The 17958-nt window shown below is 41.1% G+C and overlaps 1 protein-coding gene across 1 annotated transcript in view; it reads left to right on the top strand.

Annotated features, from left to right (window-relative positions):
* The first annotated feature begins 1130 nt into the window (after positions 1–1130).
* The window catches only part of LOC121933217 (isovaleryl-CoA dehydrogenase, mitochondrial), a 50118-nt gene continuing 33290 nt past the window's right edge, over positions 1131–17958 (top strand). The window contains exons 1-2 of the mRNA XM_042472633.1: positions 1131–1179; positions 10970–11139. Coding sequence (XP_042328567.1) covers positions 10990–11139 — 150 coding nt within the window. The 5' untranslated portion in view covers positions 1131–1179; positions 10970–10989. The remainder of the gene's footprint in view (positions 1180–10969; positions 11140–17958) is intronic.

Here is a 17958-nt window from a genome sequence, read left to right as displayed (position 1 = left end):
TCCCTGAACAATAATGCACAGTAAATTGCCCTCTCTTTGATGCAGCCCCTTTGGGCACCGCACCAGTGCTATGCTGGCTGGTGGATTCTGGAAGTTATAGCTTAAAAGGTAACCTGCCACAGTGAACAAATATTATCCTAGCTGAACCAAGTAACCAAAGGGATCAACCAGCAGCCCCAACTGAATATGAAAAATGCAGGGTTTTAGGAAGGAAATCCTTTATTCTAAATGTATGCTGAAAGCAAATTCTTTTCAACAGAAATGCTATTTCTTATAAAGTCAATGTTGCATAAGTTTACTGGCTTAAAGACAGAACCTCCTTTAAGCTGAGGTTTTAGACGTGTGAGCCAGCCTTGGACAGACAGGTTGGCAATAGATGCTAGCCCAGCAAGTCTTAGTAGTCCATCTGTTTGCATATTGGCTATTTATGGCCTAAAAGGAGAAAGTAAACCCAACTTATGAAACCACCAGCATAAACTCTAGTGTCTTATGAGAAAGGGTGGAGTATTAACTTAACCTCACATCAGTTACAGCACAGGTGAGATCTCTGCACTGGATGTTACAGATTAGAGATAGATAGTAGATAGATAGATAGATAGAAGATAGATAGATAGTAGTAGATAGATCTGTAACCTCCAGTGCAGAGACCTCAGCTGTGCTGTAATGTGAGATGTAGGTAATATTTGACTGGTTGGAACACTTCTGGGCGAGATGACTGTACAAATCTTTTTCAGATGACTGTAAGCTGGACAAAGTGCTGGCTTTAGACTTAGAAATCCAACCAAATAGGACTACAGGAGAGCCCACAGCTACTAAATTCATGTGCTTACATATAACTCAAGTCATTCATGTGTTAAATTACTTAGGATTATAGTGTGCATGATCGTGAAAAGCTCCCGCTGGGGAGCAGCATGGAAAATAAGTATAAAATAAGGGTGTTTTTTTAAAAAAGGCAAAATGGTTGTGTAACTAGTTATGGAATTCTGGTTCACTATATTGCAAGGCGTGGCTATATTACCCTTTGTTTGTGTGGGTGATGAACAGATATGCTAAAGTGAAGTTAAAACTGTTTGCCTGGTGTCTTCTGACTACAGTGTGTGATAATAACTTTGCTCTGATATTTTCGGGAGTTTTGGAAGAAGCTGGGGGAATTAGGAGTTCTCGGAATAACTGCTCCAGGTAAGTATTTATCCATTCTATTTGAATTACGTTCTTCTGATCGGGACAGCAAGATGTAAATATCACTCATGATGTGGTTGCAAATGTGTTCTTGTACAAGCCAGCCAATAAACAGGGACGGTAGCATAACTGTTACAAAACAATTACTTGTAGGGAAGAATGCCCCCTCAACATCTTGCGACTAGAAGAAATCGAAGATGTAGCTACATCTCAGGTATCAGTAGGCCCCAGGTGATGTACTAGGTGCGTTTCAGCTGGCAGTTGGTGAAGGTATGGTTTTTTTCCTCCTCCCCCTTCCTTGAGAAGGAACCAGGGAAAGAAGGAGGAACTTCCAGTCGTCCTTGAAAGTACTGAGTCTTGAAGGTGAAGTTCAGCTAGCCCCTACAAATGCCACCTCCTTTCTCTTGTTGCTCGGGAGGGGAAAGGGGGAGAAAGAGCAAAGCTCAGTTGGTGTGTGCAGGTTACCCCTAAGCCTCAGTTTTAGGACTCTAGCGGTACTTGCAAGTGCCTACCAAATCTACAGAGATGGAGGATTGGGGAGCAGGTCTCTGTGGACCAGGTTCAGGAACCAGAGATCTGTACCAGGGTTTAGAACTTCCTTTCATCGTTCAAGGTTCTACAAATCATTCACTGTTTTAGGCAAATCTGTGACGAAATCTTAAGCATGGTTTCTATCCTTGAATTATCTCTTTCTCTCTAGCCTCTTGATTATCCCGCTACTAACTTCCTCACTGTATTGCTACTTGCATCCCTGTCTTTGACCTGTTGTGTGGGGGGGGTGGGGTGGGGTGGGGGTGGGGGGGCTCATCTCTCCCACTAAGTAGGTGAATATCTGTGATTTTTTTTTACCTTGTCCTTTCCACCTCCCTAGCATACCACACTATATATACTTTGTAATATGGACAGGGAACTTTTATATTTGAGGGTGGCCTTGTGATTAGATTTATTTATATGGTTATTCCTATGGGTATGAATCGATTTATGTGTGATAAAAATGCAGCATTTACATATTGTTTTAGATAAAAATTTACATTTATTTAAGACAATGAATTGGTATGAGGGGAGAGCTAGGACCCTGATAACTCTTTGATGGCGGCGGAAAGGCTGCAGCAGCAGCCGCAGCAGCAATGGCGGTGGTGGCTGCAGAACGGCCACGGTTGTTGTGGCGGCGGTGGCGGCGGCAACCAGCTCAACCCAGGGCAAAGAGCCAAACCGGGCCGTGACTGTGCCAACTGCCCAAAAATCGGGTTTGTCACGCCCCAGGGGGGTTATGGCAACCCTACCCATGATGGACAATTTTTGCTCACAACTCAACCTGTATATTTGAAAAAGAACAAATACAAAAATTGTATATGTTAGGGGGAAAAGGCACCTTAGGAAAAAATTAGAACCAAAGTACACATTAATTTCTTGGCAGGAAGAACAAAGAGGAAGAATAGCCTTATAACAGAATTGAGCTGGCATTCTGGGAAGCACACCAAAAAAAAAAAAAAGAAAGAAAGAAACTGATAGCATTTTACATCCTTAATTCTGACTTTCTCCTCAGACATCAAGCAGGCTTGAGTCAGGCCTGTCAGTGAGGTTCTTGAAAGAGTTTTGGAAGAAAATTCAATTTGTACTTCCTTCCTCCTCTCATTGCTTACTCAGCAATTGGAAGGAACCATTCAGAATTATCCTTTTTCTTCTGGTTCAGAAGGATCTGAGCAGGCAATTTAGATAGCACCCATGATGTCATTTCCAGCCATGAGTTTGAATAGAATCATGGAGTTGGAAGGGACCCTGTGGGCCACCAAGTCCAACTCTTGTTCAGTGCAGGATCTCCAGCTAAAGCATCCCTAGCAGGTAGCTGTCCAGCCTCTTTTTGAAGACATCGAGAGAAGGCAACCCCACCACTTCTCTAGGCTCTTGTTCCATTGCCAAACCATCTTCACTGTCAAGAAGTTCCTTCTAATGTTCAGTTGAAATCTACCCTCATGTAACTTAAAACCCTTAGACATAGTTCTACCCCTGAGGCAGCAGAAAGCAGGCCTGCACCCTCCTTTCTGGCAACTCTTGAGGTACTTAAAGAGTATGGTCATGTCACCCCTCAGTCTTCTCTTCACCAAGTTGACCATGCCCAACTCTTTCAACCTCTCCTCAGAGGTTTTGTTCTCCATACCTCTTACAGTCTTCATTGCCATTGTCTGAACTCACTCCAACATCTATGGGTACATCTACACTGTAGAAATAATGTAGTTTGACACAACTTTAATTACCATGGCTCCATCCTACAAAATCCTGGAATCAGTAGTTTTCTGAGGTACCAGCATTCTTTGGCAGAGAGGGCTAAAAACTTTGTAAAACTACAAATCCCAGGATACCATAGCATGGAGCCACAACACTTAAAGTGGTGTCAAACTGCATTATTTCAATCAGTCAAAGCCTTTATTACAGTTAACAAACCATAAGGCAAAACAAAAACAACAGAACTACAACAAAATCAACCCAAACGTCCCATCAGTTATATACATCTTAAATTCTATACACAAAAATATAGGCACTCAGTATTGGAGAATAAGAACAAGCTATATTAAAATAGAATAGTGGGGTACAATTAAGTACAAATAAACGCATTTTAAAAACATCTTAGTGAAATATGTTTAAAATTTGTGACAAAACATATAATTAAAATATATAAAATATTTAGTCCATATATATATATATATATATATATATATATATATATGTTATAAAATATTTTATGTGTGCGTGTGTGTGTGTGTGTGTGTGTGTGTGTGTGTGTAATGTTAAAATATGTTTTAAAACCGTGCAGCCAAAGTAAGAAAACCTTAGATGTCCCTCTAACTCCTGGGGCTATGACTCCCATTTAGCACCTCATATAGTTTGGGCCAGAGGGCCATCCTTAAATTATTAATGTTTATGAGACATGGTCCTTTGGGTTTTGGCTGCAGAAAAAAAGAACTTTGCAAACTCTTCTGTTACTTTTTACCCCCAGTATCTTCTAGCAAATATATAAGATACTATTCTGAAGCTCTACCTGGGAACTTACTTATAAGAGGTGTAACTAGTCTTAATCTGTCATCTTTTTAAAATGTACAGAAAAGGAGTACACTTGTCCTTTCGGATTCGTGGGGGATACATTCTCCCGGATATGAAATTTTGCAAATATTTAAGTCCCATTGTCCCCAATGGAGCCTTTGGGGACAATGGAACTTGACTGTTAGTGAAATTCCCTCCCTCCCTCCCTTGCTGGCATCTTTCCCCCAGCACTGGGGCCCATAATCAGAGCCCGGGCCACCAGGGCCGCAGCCATCAGGACTTGCTTTCCCAGCAGTGCTCAGGGCCCGGCATGCTCACACCTTGCTCCCTTCTGTTGCAGCCAATTGACATATCAAGTGCCCATTGACTGTGGTGGAGGCAGCAGGGCATGTGCCACCGGGCCCCAAGCACTGCTGGAAAAGTGAGTTCCAATGGCTGCTGGGGCTGATTATAGGTCTTGGGGTTGGAAGGAAGATACCAGGGAGGGAGGGAGGGAGATGTGGCATTGGCCTCGCGAATGATTGAAACTGTGAGTGCCAAGGCCATGAATGGGGAGAAACAAGTGTATATGGTATAAAGATTCTACTCGTCCCTCCCCACAAGGACATATGCGGTCCTTGTACGCTATTCGCTGGAAATATTCCACTAATACAGCTGATGGAATCACATTGAATCTGGCTTTGCTGAACGCCATCCCATATTTAGGAATTGTTAGATTTTTAAGATAATTTGCACCCATGTTTGAATTGAACCCCAGGCCCAAGCCTATGTGGGAGCAAGTGGTGCGTGCAGCAGAAATTGAGCGTTGGGTGTCAATATCTACTGCATTATTTCTATAGTATAGGTTCACCCTATGTCTTTCTTAAAATGAGGTGTCCAGAATTTAATGAAGTACTCTGGATGAGGCCTGACCAAATATAGTGGGACTATTACTTCCCCCAGCTTGGAAACTATGATTTATTAATGCAGGCTAAGATAGCAGTTGCCTCCTTTCTAGTAACATCAAACCCTTGCTGAAAAAACAGAATATTTTACAAGTATTTTAGTTTTTATGCTTATTGCTGATTAGAAGTGGCTGGTCCCTAATGTGGAACAGATGGGGTTAACAGTACTTGGAGGCTTCTTGTCAATCTGTCAGTAACAGGAATCTGCTAGTGAGCAGAAATACAGTATGTCACATTTTCCCTTGTGTCAGGAATATCTCAAGAAGATGGAGCATCACTGAGAGGGAGATGGGGTATTGGCAGACACTATGTCAGATCTGGGAGATGCAGAACACTGTGATTTAATTGTTTCTGCCCATGTCAGAATGGTGACTCATAAGTAGAATTTAAACTAAATGATGATATAGAGTGAGGTCTAGGAAACATTCTTACTTGGTCAGGAAAGCTGTGTTGTGATGTTTTACTGGACTTTGGGCACATTGCCTTGGGCTTAAAGTGGGACCTCTTCCAACTTTTTCAACTCTACCCCACTCATAAATTTATTTTATACACCAAGCCCCTTGACAGTATCTCTTCAGCAGTCAAAGGCTCAGAATCCTTGTGTACAGTCTCCTTTCTGCATATGGTTGTTGAATGAGTAAGGATACATGGAGCAATCCAACACTGACATTAGAAGAAGACTAGAAAAGGGCATCTTGGACAGCTTCTTGACACCAGCAAGTCAAAGGAGGAGTCAGGAAAGGAAACTGCTGTGCATTTGCTTAATCTTTCCAACATCCAAAGGTAACAGAGCAGTGTTAGTGGCAACAGTATTTCAGTGTTTGCTCCTGAGGTGTCCGGCTATCTTTGTTGTGGCATCCTCACCCTTCTTGGGATTTCAACTCCCCTCCCCCCCTTGGACCATCCCACAGGGTGAGAACCATTGCCTTGCAAATAATTATGGACTAGCTGCCCTCCCCTTCATGCTACCAACATCTAGCTTGGAACATTATTTTAAAAAACTAATGCATTAGTGCTTTTCTTTTTAAAAGTCATTCATGCTTATTGCTCACTGAGCAAAGAGTGACATGTTATATTACATATTACTTATTCATTACAAATGAATTATTTTAAAGTTGCTTCTTAAGTAACCCTTGAAAAATACAAAATGGCCAAATACTGCTTAAAAGGATGTAAAAATATAAGAAGTACCAAGAATGACCAAATGTTACTTGTTACACACTCACACAAAAGAGAGGGGCTGAGAGGTGTTTAGCAATAATGTTAAAAGTAAAAAGAACATATTTACCCCAGAATTAGCACATTACTAGCAATGCCATTTCATCTGTTGTTTTATTTACTTTTAACACATTAATCTGCTTTCCACTGTGGACTATGGTTCTGATCCAAGTACTTTCCTTCACCTTAAAAAACTGGAACTGCCTGACCAATCTGTCCATTGCAGCCAAGGAAAAGAGCAAAGAAGTGCTGTTAGCTATATCTGCTGGAGACAGCCACGAAAGCACTGAGTAGTGCCACAATGTTATTTCTAGCTAGGCAAAGAATGTGAGCTGGTGAAGGAGATTCAATATACCATTCATTTTTGTCAGAGTAGGAATTGCTTTATTCCCTGACAAATAATGCACAGTAAATTGCCCCTCTCTTTTGATGCAGCCCCTTTGGGCACCGCACTAGTGCTATGCTGGCTGGTGGATTCTGGAAGTTATAGCTTAAAAGGTAACCTGCCACCAGTGTGAACAAATATTATCCTAGCTGAACCCAAGTAACCAAAGGGATCAACCAGCAGCCCCAAACTGAATATGAAAAATGCAGGGTTTTAGGAAGGAAATCCTTTATTCTAAATGTATGCTGAAAGCAAATTCTTTTCAACAGAAATGCTATTTCTTATAAAGTCAAATGTTGCATAAGTTTACTGGCTTAAAACAGAACCTCTCTTTAAGCTGAGGTTTTAGAAGTGTGAGCCAGCCTTGGACAGACAGGTTGGCAATAGATGCTAGCCCATGCAAGTCTTAGTAGTCCATCTGTTTGCATATTGGCTATTTATGGCCTAAAAAGGAGAAAGTAAACCCAACTTTATGAAACCTACCAGCATAAACTCTAGTGTCTTTATGAGAATGGGTGGAGTAAACTTACACCTCACATCAGTTACAGCACAGGTGAGATCTCTGCACTGGATGGTTTACAGATTAGAGATAGATAGATAGATAGATAGATAGATAGATAGATAGATAGATAGATAGATAGATAGATAGATCTGTAAACCATCCAGTGCAGAGACCTCAGCTGTGCTGTAATGTGAGATGTAGGTTAATATTTGACTGGTTGGAACCACTTCCTGGAGAAGATGACTGTATAAATCTTTTTCAGATGACTGTAAGCTGACAAAGTGCTGGCTTTAGACTTAGAAATCCAACCAAATAGGACTACAGGAGAGCCACACAGCTACTAAATTCATGTGCTTACAGTATAACTCAAGTCATTCATGTGTTAAATTACTTAGGATTATATAGTGTGCATGATCGTGAAAGCTCCAGCTGGGGAGCAGCATGGAAAAATAAGTATAAAATAAGGTGTTTTTTTAAAAGGCAAAATGGTTGTGTAACTAGTTATGGAATTCTGGTTCACTATATTGCAAGGCAGTGGCTATATTACCCTTTGTTTGTGTGAGGTGACTGAACAGATATGCTAAAGTGAAAGTTAAAAACTGTTTGCCTGGTGTCCTTCTAGACTACAGTTGTGATAATAACTTTGCTCTGATATTTCTAGGAGTTTTGGAAGAAGCTGGGGGAATTAGGAGTTCTCGGAATAACTGCTCCAGGTAAGTATTTATCCATTCTATTCAGAAATTACGTTCTTCCTGATCTAGAGGACAGCAAGATGTAAATATCACTCGTGATGTGGTGCAAATGTGTTCTTGTAACAAGCCAGCCAAAATAAACAGGACGGTAGCATAACTGTTACAAACAATTACTTGTAGGGAAGAATGCCCCCTCAACATCTTGCAGACTAGAAGAAATCAGGAGATGTAGCTACATCTCAGGTATCAGTAGAGCCCCAGGTGATGTGCTAGGTGCAGTTTCAGCTGGCAGTTTGGATGAAGGTATGGTTTTTTTCCTCCTCCCCCTTCCTTGAGAAGGAACCAGGAAAGCAAAGAGAGGAACTTCCAGTCAGTCCTTGAAAGTACTGAGTCTTGAAGGTGAAGTTCAGCTAGCCCCTACAAATGCCACCTCCTTTCTCTTGTCTGCTCAGGGAAAGGGGGAGGAAGAGCAAAGCCCAGTTGGTGTGTGCAGGTACCCACTAAGCCTCAGTTTTAGGACTCTAGCAGTACTTGCAAGTGCCAACCAAATCTACAGAGATGGAGCTTGGGGAGCAGGTCTCTGTGGACCAGGTTCCAGGAACCAGAGATCTGTACCACAGGTTTAGAACCTTCCTTTCATAGTTCAAGGTTCTACAAATCATTCACTGTTTAGGCAAATCTGTGACTGAAATCTTAATGCATGGTTTCTATCCTTGAATTAATTCATCTTTCTTCTCTTAGCCTCTTGATTATCCCACTACTAACTTCCTCACTGTATTGCTACTTGCATCCCTGTCTTTGACCTGTGTGTGTGTGTGTGTGGGGGGGGGGGTGGAGGGCTTCATCTCTCCCACTAAGTTAAGTGAAATATCTGTGATTTTTTTTACCTTGTCCTTTCCCACCTCCCATAGCATACCACACTATACCTGTATATACTTTGTAATATGGACAGAGGAACTTTTATATTCTGAGGGTGGCCTTTGTGATTAGATTTTATTATACTGGTTATTCCTATGGGTATGAAATAGATTTATGTGTGATAAAAATGCAGCATTTACATATTGTTCTAGATAAATAATTTACATTTATTTAAGACAGTGGAATTGGTATGAAGGGGAGAGCTAGCATGATAAGCTCTTTGATAGCCATAGCTTTTGACTAATTGTCAGAATATAAAAGGTTGCTTTACATATGCTTTGACTTGACCACCTTGCTTGGATCTATGTGAAGACCCATTGTGATAAATGGGACTTAAGTTGGTAATGACAGATGGATTGATTCAGTCAAGAAAGCCATGACCCTTAGAGCCAATACTGACCCGCACTTTGTTCCAGCCTGTGGGCGGAGTTAAGGTGCAGCATCTGCATGCTGCGTGCCCTAACCCTGCCACCAGTCCACACAGCCCACACCATGATTACATCCCCTGGTGCTGCATCCACATGATGCAGCATCGAAGGGGCTTCATAAAGCCATGCCGCCATGTCTGTGTTGCCCCTTGGAGGGCACAAAAAGGAGCCACTTTCTGTGGCTCCATTTTGCACTCTCTGGAGGCTGGATTGGGGCTGCAGCATGAGGTTGCCATGGCCTTGATATGGGCAGTAAAGGGGAAGCTCCAGGGGGTGGTCTGTATTGCCCCTTAGTTTGCAAGACCTGAGCAGGACAATTGATGACCAGGTCTCTTAGAGGTCTCTAATTGATCGAATCCATCAGACTGCAGGATGAAGGTTGTATTGAGGGCAGCACTTCTGTCATCCATTGTCTTCTCTAGTTGATGCTTTTAATTCACAAGTGTAAGTCACTCTCCCTAAGCTCTCCTCAGTGTCCTCCTCCCTCTCCAGTCTTCTTTTCTCTTCAGAATTTTCTCCCTCACACAAAATGTATTCCTTGGGATTTCCTATGGCTGCTGATTGAGAGGAAAAAAAAGAGTTGTACACTATGCAGTCTGTAGGGAGTGACATTTATGGTTTACCTAAAATGAACGTGTGTTCATCGAAGTACAATATCATCCAAAATCCACAAAACAGTGATATCTTTATTGAGCCAAACAAAATGCCCGTTAAACAAGCTTTCAAAGCTCCCATCAGTGCCACCAACTGTAGGAGTTCCTCTCAGGCAATCCCACCACTGTGGACAAATGTGGGTCTTCTATCCTTTAACCACCAAATATGAAGACTTCCATGGTGCTCACTACAGTTACCAAAAGAGGGCTTTCCCTGATCCCCACTCCTGCCACAATGTAAGGACTTCTTCCTGTCCCACCTGTGTGACGCCAATTGTGGGGATCATCTAAATGTTCTCAAGGGACCTATGAGGATTTATGCAACTTCAGTGCTGCTACCACACCTGAATCCATGCTCCAGAGACCAAAAGTGTAAAAAAAAATTATTTACAAAGGTTAAACATAAAACAGCATATAAATTATTTTATTACATTTAAAACACCCTCTCTCATACTCCCTTCAAGCTAACTCCGACCAACCACACAAGACCCTCAACCAAAACTCTCTTCAATCACTTCATGCCTAGTTTTAATTCCAAAAAAACCTTGTCTGACTGAACTCCCAACAACAATTAACCAGGCTTATCTAAATCAGCTTAAATATTTCACCAATCAGCATTCACCTCAACATTCCATCCCAACACTACCTTACTTTATACTCTAATATGCAATCAATAAATCAAACATCATTTTCCAATACCAGTCCACATCATACATACATGTGTCCATTCTGCCTAGGTATAGCTGTGCACTTGATCTGTGCTCTAATTTGGGAAGATTCTACCTAGGTCAAATCAGGCATGAATAAAGATTCTTACAAAAATTTGAACATGTGAACATACAGAGTGAATACATGTCCAGATTAATGTGCAAACACCCCTTGTATGTTTGCTGCATGTGTTGATGCCCCAAAAGTTTCTTAATGGAAATTGGTAACAGTAGAAATTTATAATTCAGTAATGTCTAAATGTAGTTTAATTATAAAAGTTTAAATCTTCCTTACTCTTACCAGCTGAATACGGTGGATCTGCAATGGGTTATCTGGACCATATACTGGTGATGGAAGAAATTTCTCGAGTTTCAGCAGCTGTTGGATTAAGTTATGGTGCCCACTCTAATCTCTGTGTTAATCAGTTAGTGAGGAATGGCAATGAAGCACAGAAACAGAAATACCTGCCTAAGGTATGTAGAATTGTGGAATCTCATAAAAGGGGACAAGAAGGATGAAGTACCTTTGACACGACTTTTAACAATACAGTAATCAAAAACTGAATACCCTATTTCAGACATTCTGTTGAAACTTTCTGAACTGGATTCTGTTTTCTAAATGAAGGAAAATACAGGGTTTTTTTTTTTAAAAAAAAATTCTGGATTTTAGAAGTTTTTTAAAAAAATCCTGCTGATTTGTTGCTACAAAAAACATAAATGCAGTTCCCCAGGAGAAAAGACTTATATGCGTACAGATCTAAGTGTATCAGCCCAGAAGTCCTTCTGAGTTCCTTGAGCAGTGCTTTGTGTAATGTGCTTAGGATTACATTCTTAGACCCACTGAATTAAGCAGTATTTTACTTTAGAGTATACATGTCCTAGTTATACTATTTATTGCAAAGTAAATTGTAGCACCTTCTTTTCATCATATGCCTTAGAGCAGAGCTAGGAAAGGTTGCCTTTAGATTATGTATAATGACCTGTTGAACTGTCCATAACTGAGCAGTTGGAAGGATGATTCTTTGGAACCTAGTGCTTCATCCTACCTTTGAATGGTGGATGGCTTCGTAGATCATATTAATTTGTTTTATATGTAACTCAAAGCCCTCCCAGCAGGGAAGTAGCCAAGGGGGGGGGGTTCTTGGGTCCGGGCCCCCCTTCCATTAGAAAAATGAATGGTGTGTGCTGCTGCGCCGCCACACTCAGCCCCATTATAATGGTGGCACTTAGTCTGGAACCCCCCCTTCTAAAATCCTGGCTACGTCCCTGCTCTCAGGGAGGTGCAAGTTGGAACAGTCTGGGTTCCTTGCATTAAGAAGAATTTTGTGCAGTATACTTCCTTTCTGCTGCTTGCTCAGTACAGTGCACCCACGTCATACACGGCTTTCAGCATACTTGAAGCCATGTGGGGCGCAAGGGGCAGACGTCCCATTCAGATGAATGGGGGGGCGTGCACGTGGCACATGTGCACCGCCACATGCACAGCTCGTTCACTTGAATGGGACTTCAGCATGCGCGGTATGGCTTACGCGGGGGTGGTGGTGGAACGGATCCCCTGCGTAAGCCAAGAGTGGACTGTTATTTATAGAGATGGTGTCATTTTCTTTCTCCCTCTCATTCCCTCAAATGCAATATTTTTCCAGTGAATACAATATTTTCCAGTTGCACCATGCAACATCAATATTATTATTATTTATTATTTTATTATTATTATTATTTTATTATTATTATTTATATAGCACTGTAGATTTACACAGCGCTGTACCTCAATTAAAATCGATATAAAAAGAACCTGCCAATGGCATACATTCTAGAGGATAATAACAATTTGTATTTAAATAATAGATATAATACAAGATAGAATTGTTTAAAAGCAGGCAACAAATTTAAAACATTAAATATCAAATCAAAATATCAGATAACGATCAGCAGTGACCATGCAATGCAGACTGCCTTATGTGTTTCACCAGGAACAGAAGTTGTATTATATCTGTTACAAATCAGGAGGCTGCAGTTAATTCACTGTAGTAGGCCTAATTTGCTGTTTTAAATTAACACTTCAGAGTTGTCTGAATACACTCCTACAGGTACAGTTATTTACAAAACCTTGGCCTCATGTTTTGCTGCCATGGGTTATCTATGGCATGTTTAGGGAAAAAGAAAGCCAGTGCAGACCGGCTCTAAAAGACCCCAAAGCCAAGACTGTCTTTCATGCACACAGAGGAGATCTTTGGTCTTTCATGTGTTTTGGACTTCAGTATCTAGGAGCTCCAGCAAGCATAGCCAGTGGTGAGCGGTGTCTCTGTTGACCCAAAGATTCCCCTCCTTTGCTTAAAACAACAACACTAACAGTCATTTAAGTCTGTCCCTCGCTTTCCACTTCTCCATATGCATGTGAGCAAGTAGACATAAGTCCATGAAAGCTCATGCTGCCAACTCCTTCTGTAGTCCCAAAAGGTGCTACAATTCAATAACTTGAAATCTGAAAGCAAGATTGTAGTAGGGTGGTAGTCGAGTTGGCCATTATCTCATAGGTGATTGCATATGAAATTTGTCCCTGCAGTGGGTGTAGCCCATAAGTTCAGAAACAGAATAGGCTAATGGCAGAGGAGACAAAGAAAGATGGATAGAATGAATTGCAGAGGATGGGAGGGGAGTGAGAGGCTGCTGTGCCAAAGGTACATAAGGGAACACAGAAGGAGGTGGACCATCTGTTTCATCCATTACAAGGGTTGAGGGGTGTTGAAGCAATAGTTTATTGCCTAACATTTTGGCATCATATTTCATTCCCTGATCATTCCATGTCATTGCAGAAAATCTTGTTTTCAGTAAGATGGCTTTTTTACAGGGTTGTCTGCCCCTTCTGGTCATTGTTTTCAAAGGCCAGGGCAGGACACGGGAGTGAAAGGGATATATATGGCCATAGCTGGTTCTCTTGGCACTGTCTCCTGTCTAAAAAAGCCAACCAGGCAATAAGCTGCATTGCTCATTTACCCATGTATTCAGCGAACTGGATGGTTTGATCTTGTGTCCATTTCTCACTAGGGCACCAGTAAACCTCTTTGTGAGGATTCGCCATGAGTAACATCCCCATTTGGAGTTCTTCCACAGCATGGGAGGCTTTCAGTTTTTTGTTTTTTTTTCTTTTCCTTTTTTTCTTTTTGAGAAGCGCGAGGGTGGAAATCACTGTAGCATATCGATTTTTATGATATTTTAAGGTGAATGTGGTGATGGGCTACAGCCTATTTCTTGTTTTCTTTCTTGTCCTTCCAGCTAATCAATGGAGAACATATTGGAGCACTGGCAATGAGTGAAGCCAATGCTGGTTCTGATGTTGTCTCCATGAAATGAGAGCAGACAGAAAAGGTAAAAGAGGATATGTCCTTTTTGGTATTTTTCTTATAAAAGAACCAAGTGTTTTTTTTATGTGGCTTTTTGAAATGTTAACTTTTTCTGTGCATTTTGTTATTTTTAACTATCACTCCAAGATTCCCTAGCTAGCATGGCCATGGCCAAAAAAAGTAAATTTCCAGCTCTGGTTGTATCATTACCATCATGTCCAGTCATTAAAGCTCAACTACTGAAATATATCTGTGCACTTCCCAAATAAAATAGCAAGTAATAAAAACAGATGATATAAACTGCATATGTGTGAGAGCAGAAGACCTGGTTGGCTGCTTCAGATATTGAAGCTCCATTCTGTCTAAAGCAAGAGTTGTGGGGTTTCTTTTGTTTTGCTTTTGGGGGGATGGGATTGGACTACAGCTCTCAGAATTCTGTCTTGGTGGTGGGCAATTCTAGGAGGTTTCAGTTCAAATTCTGAGAAATCGTGTGGAGGGGAATTAAATTTTAGAAGTATATATATACTCATGTATAAGTCTAGAAATTTTGTCAACAAAATTGACCCAAAAACATGAGTCAACTTTGTGGGTCAGTTGTAAGTACTGTACTTTAACTCTTATAAAAGGGAACATCCCTTGGTGAAAGGCAAAAATGTATCAGCCCTGAAAAACACTGCCCTCCCTTGCTCTCTCATCCATCCAGCATTTGTGGGACACAAACAGTTATGCTGCTGGAATTTTGTTAGTTCTTTGGCCTCATTTTCCTTTGCTTAGTCCTTTGTACATACCCTTAAATTTTACCCTTGACTTATGTATGGGTCATATCAAAATCATAATTTTGCCAAACCCTCTGCCTCAACTTTACTGAGTTCGATTTATAGGCCTGTTACAGACGGCCAAAATAAAAGCTGCTTCGAGTCACTTTGGGTTAGTATTCAGTGATGAGCATCTAAGAGTCAAAAGCCGCACCAGCTGCACTCCAGTCTTGAACAGTAGTGTGGCTTGGTGCGGCTTTGGACTTTAGGATACATGGCATATGAATACCATACTCCAAAACGTGACTTGAAGGCTTTATTTTGGCCTGTCTGTAACAGGCCTAGTTGGCTATATAGGGTATATATGTGAGAGCGAGAAAGAAGAAATGAACCTCATTTATTTGAAAAACATTGTTCAGTGAAGGTCATTCTATTTTATGACTACTTCTAAGAATTAACTGGGGACAATTTTACCTTTTTGCTTTGTGAGAACCACCCTTTTGTGGAAAGAGCTAAAAGGCGTGAACTGTGACTGTCTGCATTTCTAGTGGTGGAAATAGGGGTCTGTTTCGACTATTGCTGGATCTTGAAAAAGTGAAATGGCAAGGTTTTCTTATAGTATAGTTTATGAGCATCTGTGCCTTTTTTCAGTGAATTCAAGGTGGACCTACATACTATATTGTTCTTCCCCTTTATCATCTGAACAACCCTGTGAAGTTAGGTCATAGGGTTAGAGAGGAATTGTTGGCCCAAGGTCACCCAGTGAATTTATGGTTCAGTAGGAGCTAAAACTTGGATTTCCCAAATCTCAATCCGCATGCTACATTAACCAACTCACCACCCACCCCACCCCACCCCCCCACACACTAATAATTGTCTTACACCATTAGTTATCTTTCTGAACCCAAGGAAAAGGCTTGGTAGGTTTTGATACTGAAGAAAGCTGGTAGGTTTTGGTGATGAGAAGAACCTGGAGGAATTGTCCTGAGTACCTTTAGCTCTCAGTTGCTGCGGAGGTGCTTACTCCTAGGTGTTTTTTTCCAGCTGAGATTAACCCTTTCTTTTTTCCCAGGGGATTTTTTGTTTTGAATGGGAACAAGTTTGGTTACTATGGTCCAGATGCTGATGTGCTCATTGTTTTGCTAAAACTGATCCAAGTGTTGTTCCAGCTTCTCAGGGTTTTAACAGCTTCATTGTGGAAAAGGTAGGTTTATGGACCTGTCTTTGTCCTCTTTCTTGCGAATCTTTTCCAGTTGTATTTTGAACTTGGATGAGGAGAGAGCTTATTGTTGTAGGGAGAAAAGGCACATCTTGCCTTTATTTGAGTGTGAAGTTAGGCTTCTGTCTAGCTGAGTAAAATGGAATATTGCCAAAAGAAAGGATAGGCACAGAGGTAAGTTTGTTATGCCAATGACTGCATGCTGTTGACTTGTATACTTGTACATTAAACAGAAAAGAATGAGGGACTATGATGACCTTCCCTGTGTGTTCTAAACTAAAGGCTTGTCTTGGATAAGAACAGATTTAGGTTTGTCTTTGAAGAGGGACTCCCCGTGGACATCTCCAGAAATGGAAGTTGTGGTGTTTGCCAGGACCAAAACTTTGGGGAAATGACCTTTGGGACTACAAACTTCAGAACCCCCTGGCCAGATTTTGGGAGTTGTAGTCGCCAAAAAACTTTTCCAAACTCTGGTTAGGTTCCCACATTATTTTAAAACTTCCCATTTTTAATTTCTAGAAAAAGAGAACCAGAAGCTCAGTCCAACTAGAAATGATGGGAGTTGTACTATGACCTGGAAATTCTTCCTCATCTCAAGTGTGGGGACTCATTTTACTATTTTACATAACTAATGGGAATGCAGTGGAACCTGTTTGAGGACACTTCAATATATTATTATTTCAAATGATTTTAGTTTTAATTTCTGCCTGCTTGTCCTCTGAAATGCTGTGTATATGTAATGTGCTAGGTCAGATCAGATTCACATTGAACCTTGATGTTCTTAATGTGTGCTTTGTGCTTTGATTGATTGAGATCACTCTGGCATCTGGCCTAAAGAATCAGTTTAGTTGAGGAAGGGAGGCAAGAGGCTTGGAACGTACCAGAATAAGAGAGAGGCCTGAATGGTCATAGGGAGGTATAAATCCTGTATTCTATTATCTATGTGTCTGCTATTGCTTTATCAAAGAGTTGCTTTTGTGGGACTCTAAATATTGCTAAACCCTTCCTGCCTATCCAGTCAAAAACTAAGTGTGACAGTCTACAAGGATGCCTTAAAAACTGGTCAGTACATAACCTTCACAGGAAACCACAGATCATTCCCATCTAAATAGATATCTGTTTTAAAACATCAGCTGGTCCCCCTTTATTAGGCATTTGGTTCAGTATTAGATGATATTGTTATGTGCTTTCAGGTTTGACTTCTACTTTATGACAACCTATCCTAGGATTTCTTGGCAAAATTTATTCTGAGTAGATTTACCATTGCCTTCTCTTAAATGAGAGGTGTGGCTTGTCCAAGGTCACCAAATGTTATCCATGGCTGAATAGGGTTTAGCTCTGGTCTTTTAGATTCTAGTCAGTCCAAGACTTAATCCTGCACTATGCTGGTTCTTCATTCAGTATACCTTTATCCCATTCAGTTCTAGATGCATTGCTTTTGTAATGGTCAGGCAGCTAGCTAAACGTACATCAAGATACAAGCAACCTATGCTTTCTTATCCATAATCACAATTTTATTCTGAGTCCAGCTCCAAAACCACTATCCTTGAATTTGAACACCAAATGCTCCTTCTTGTGTATTTGGGATTCCTGTTGCAGTGGCAAATCAGTTGTTAACTGAATCTCGTTAAGTGAAGGAAGAGTCTTCCTCTCCATTTTGGACTGTTTCTTTTCCTCTCCTCTCTGTAGTCCCACGGGCACAAGCCACCCATGTCTGGAGCAGGTTTTGGGGATGTGCAAAGCTGCGGGGAAAGGAAAGAAAAAAATCAGTTGCCAAGCTTCTTCCACTTACACACATTGATTTTCTCTTTTTAGAATTTAAAATTGGAAAGATAAGCTATCTGCCTAATATGGCAATTAAAGCCTTTCCCTATAACCGAAATCCCCCCTTTTGCCTGCTTGTGTTCCCTGTCCTTTGCTCGTCTCAAAAACTTCTCCCCTCCTTCCCCGTCCCCCTCACTTTCCCCTCTCGCTCGTG

The sequence above is a fragment of the Sceloporus undulatus genome, chromosome 1 (genome assembly GCF_019175285.1).
Source record: "Sceloporus undulatus isolate JIND9_A2432 ecotype Alabama chromosome 1, SceUnd_v1.1, whole genome shotgun sequence".
NCBI lineage: Eukaryota > Metazoa > Chordata > Lepidosauria > Squamata > Phrynosomatidae > Sceloporus > Sceloporus undulatus.
The sequence above is the reverse complement of the archived record's forward strand: the minus strand, read 5'-3'. Positions and strand labels throughout refer to the sequence as shown.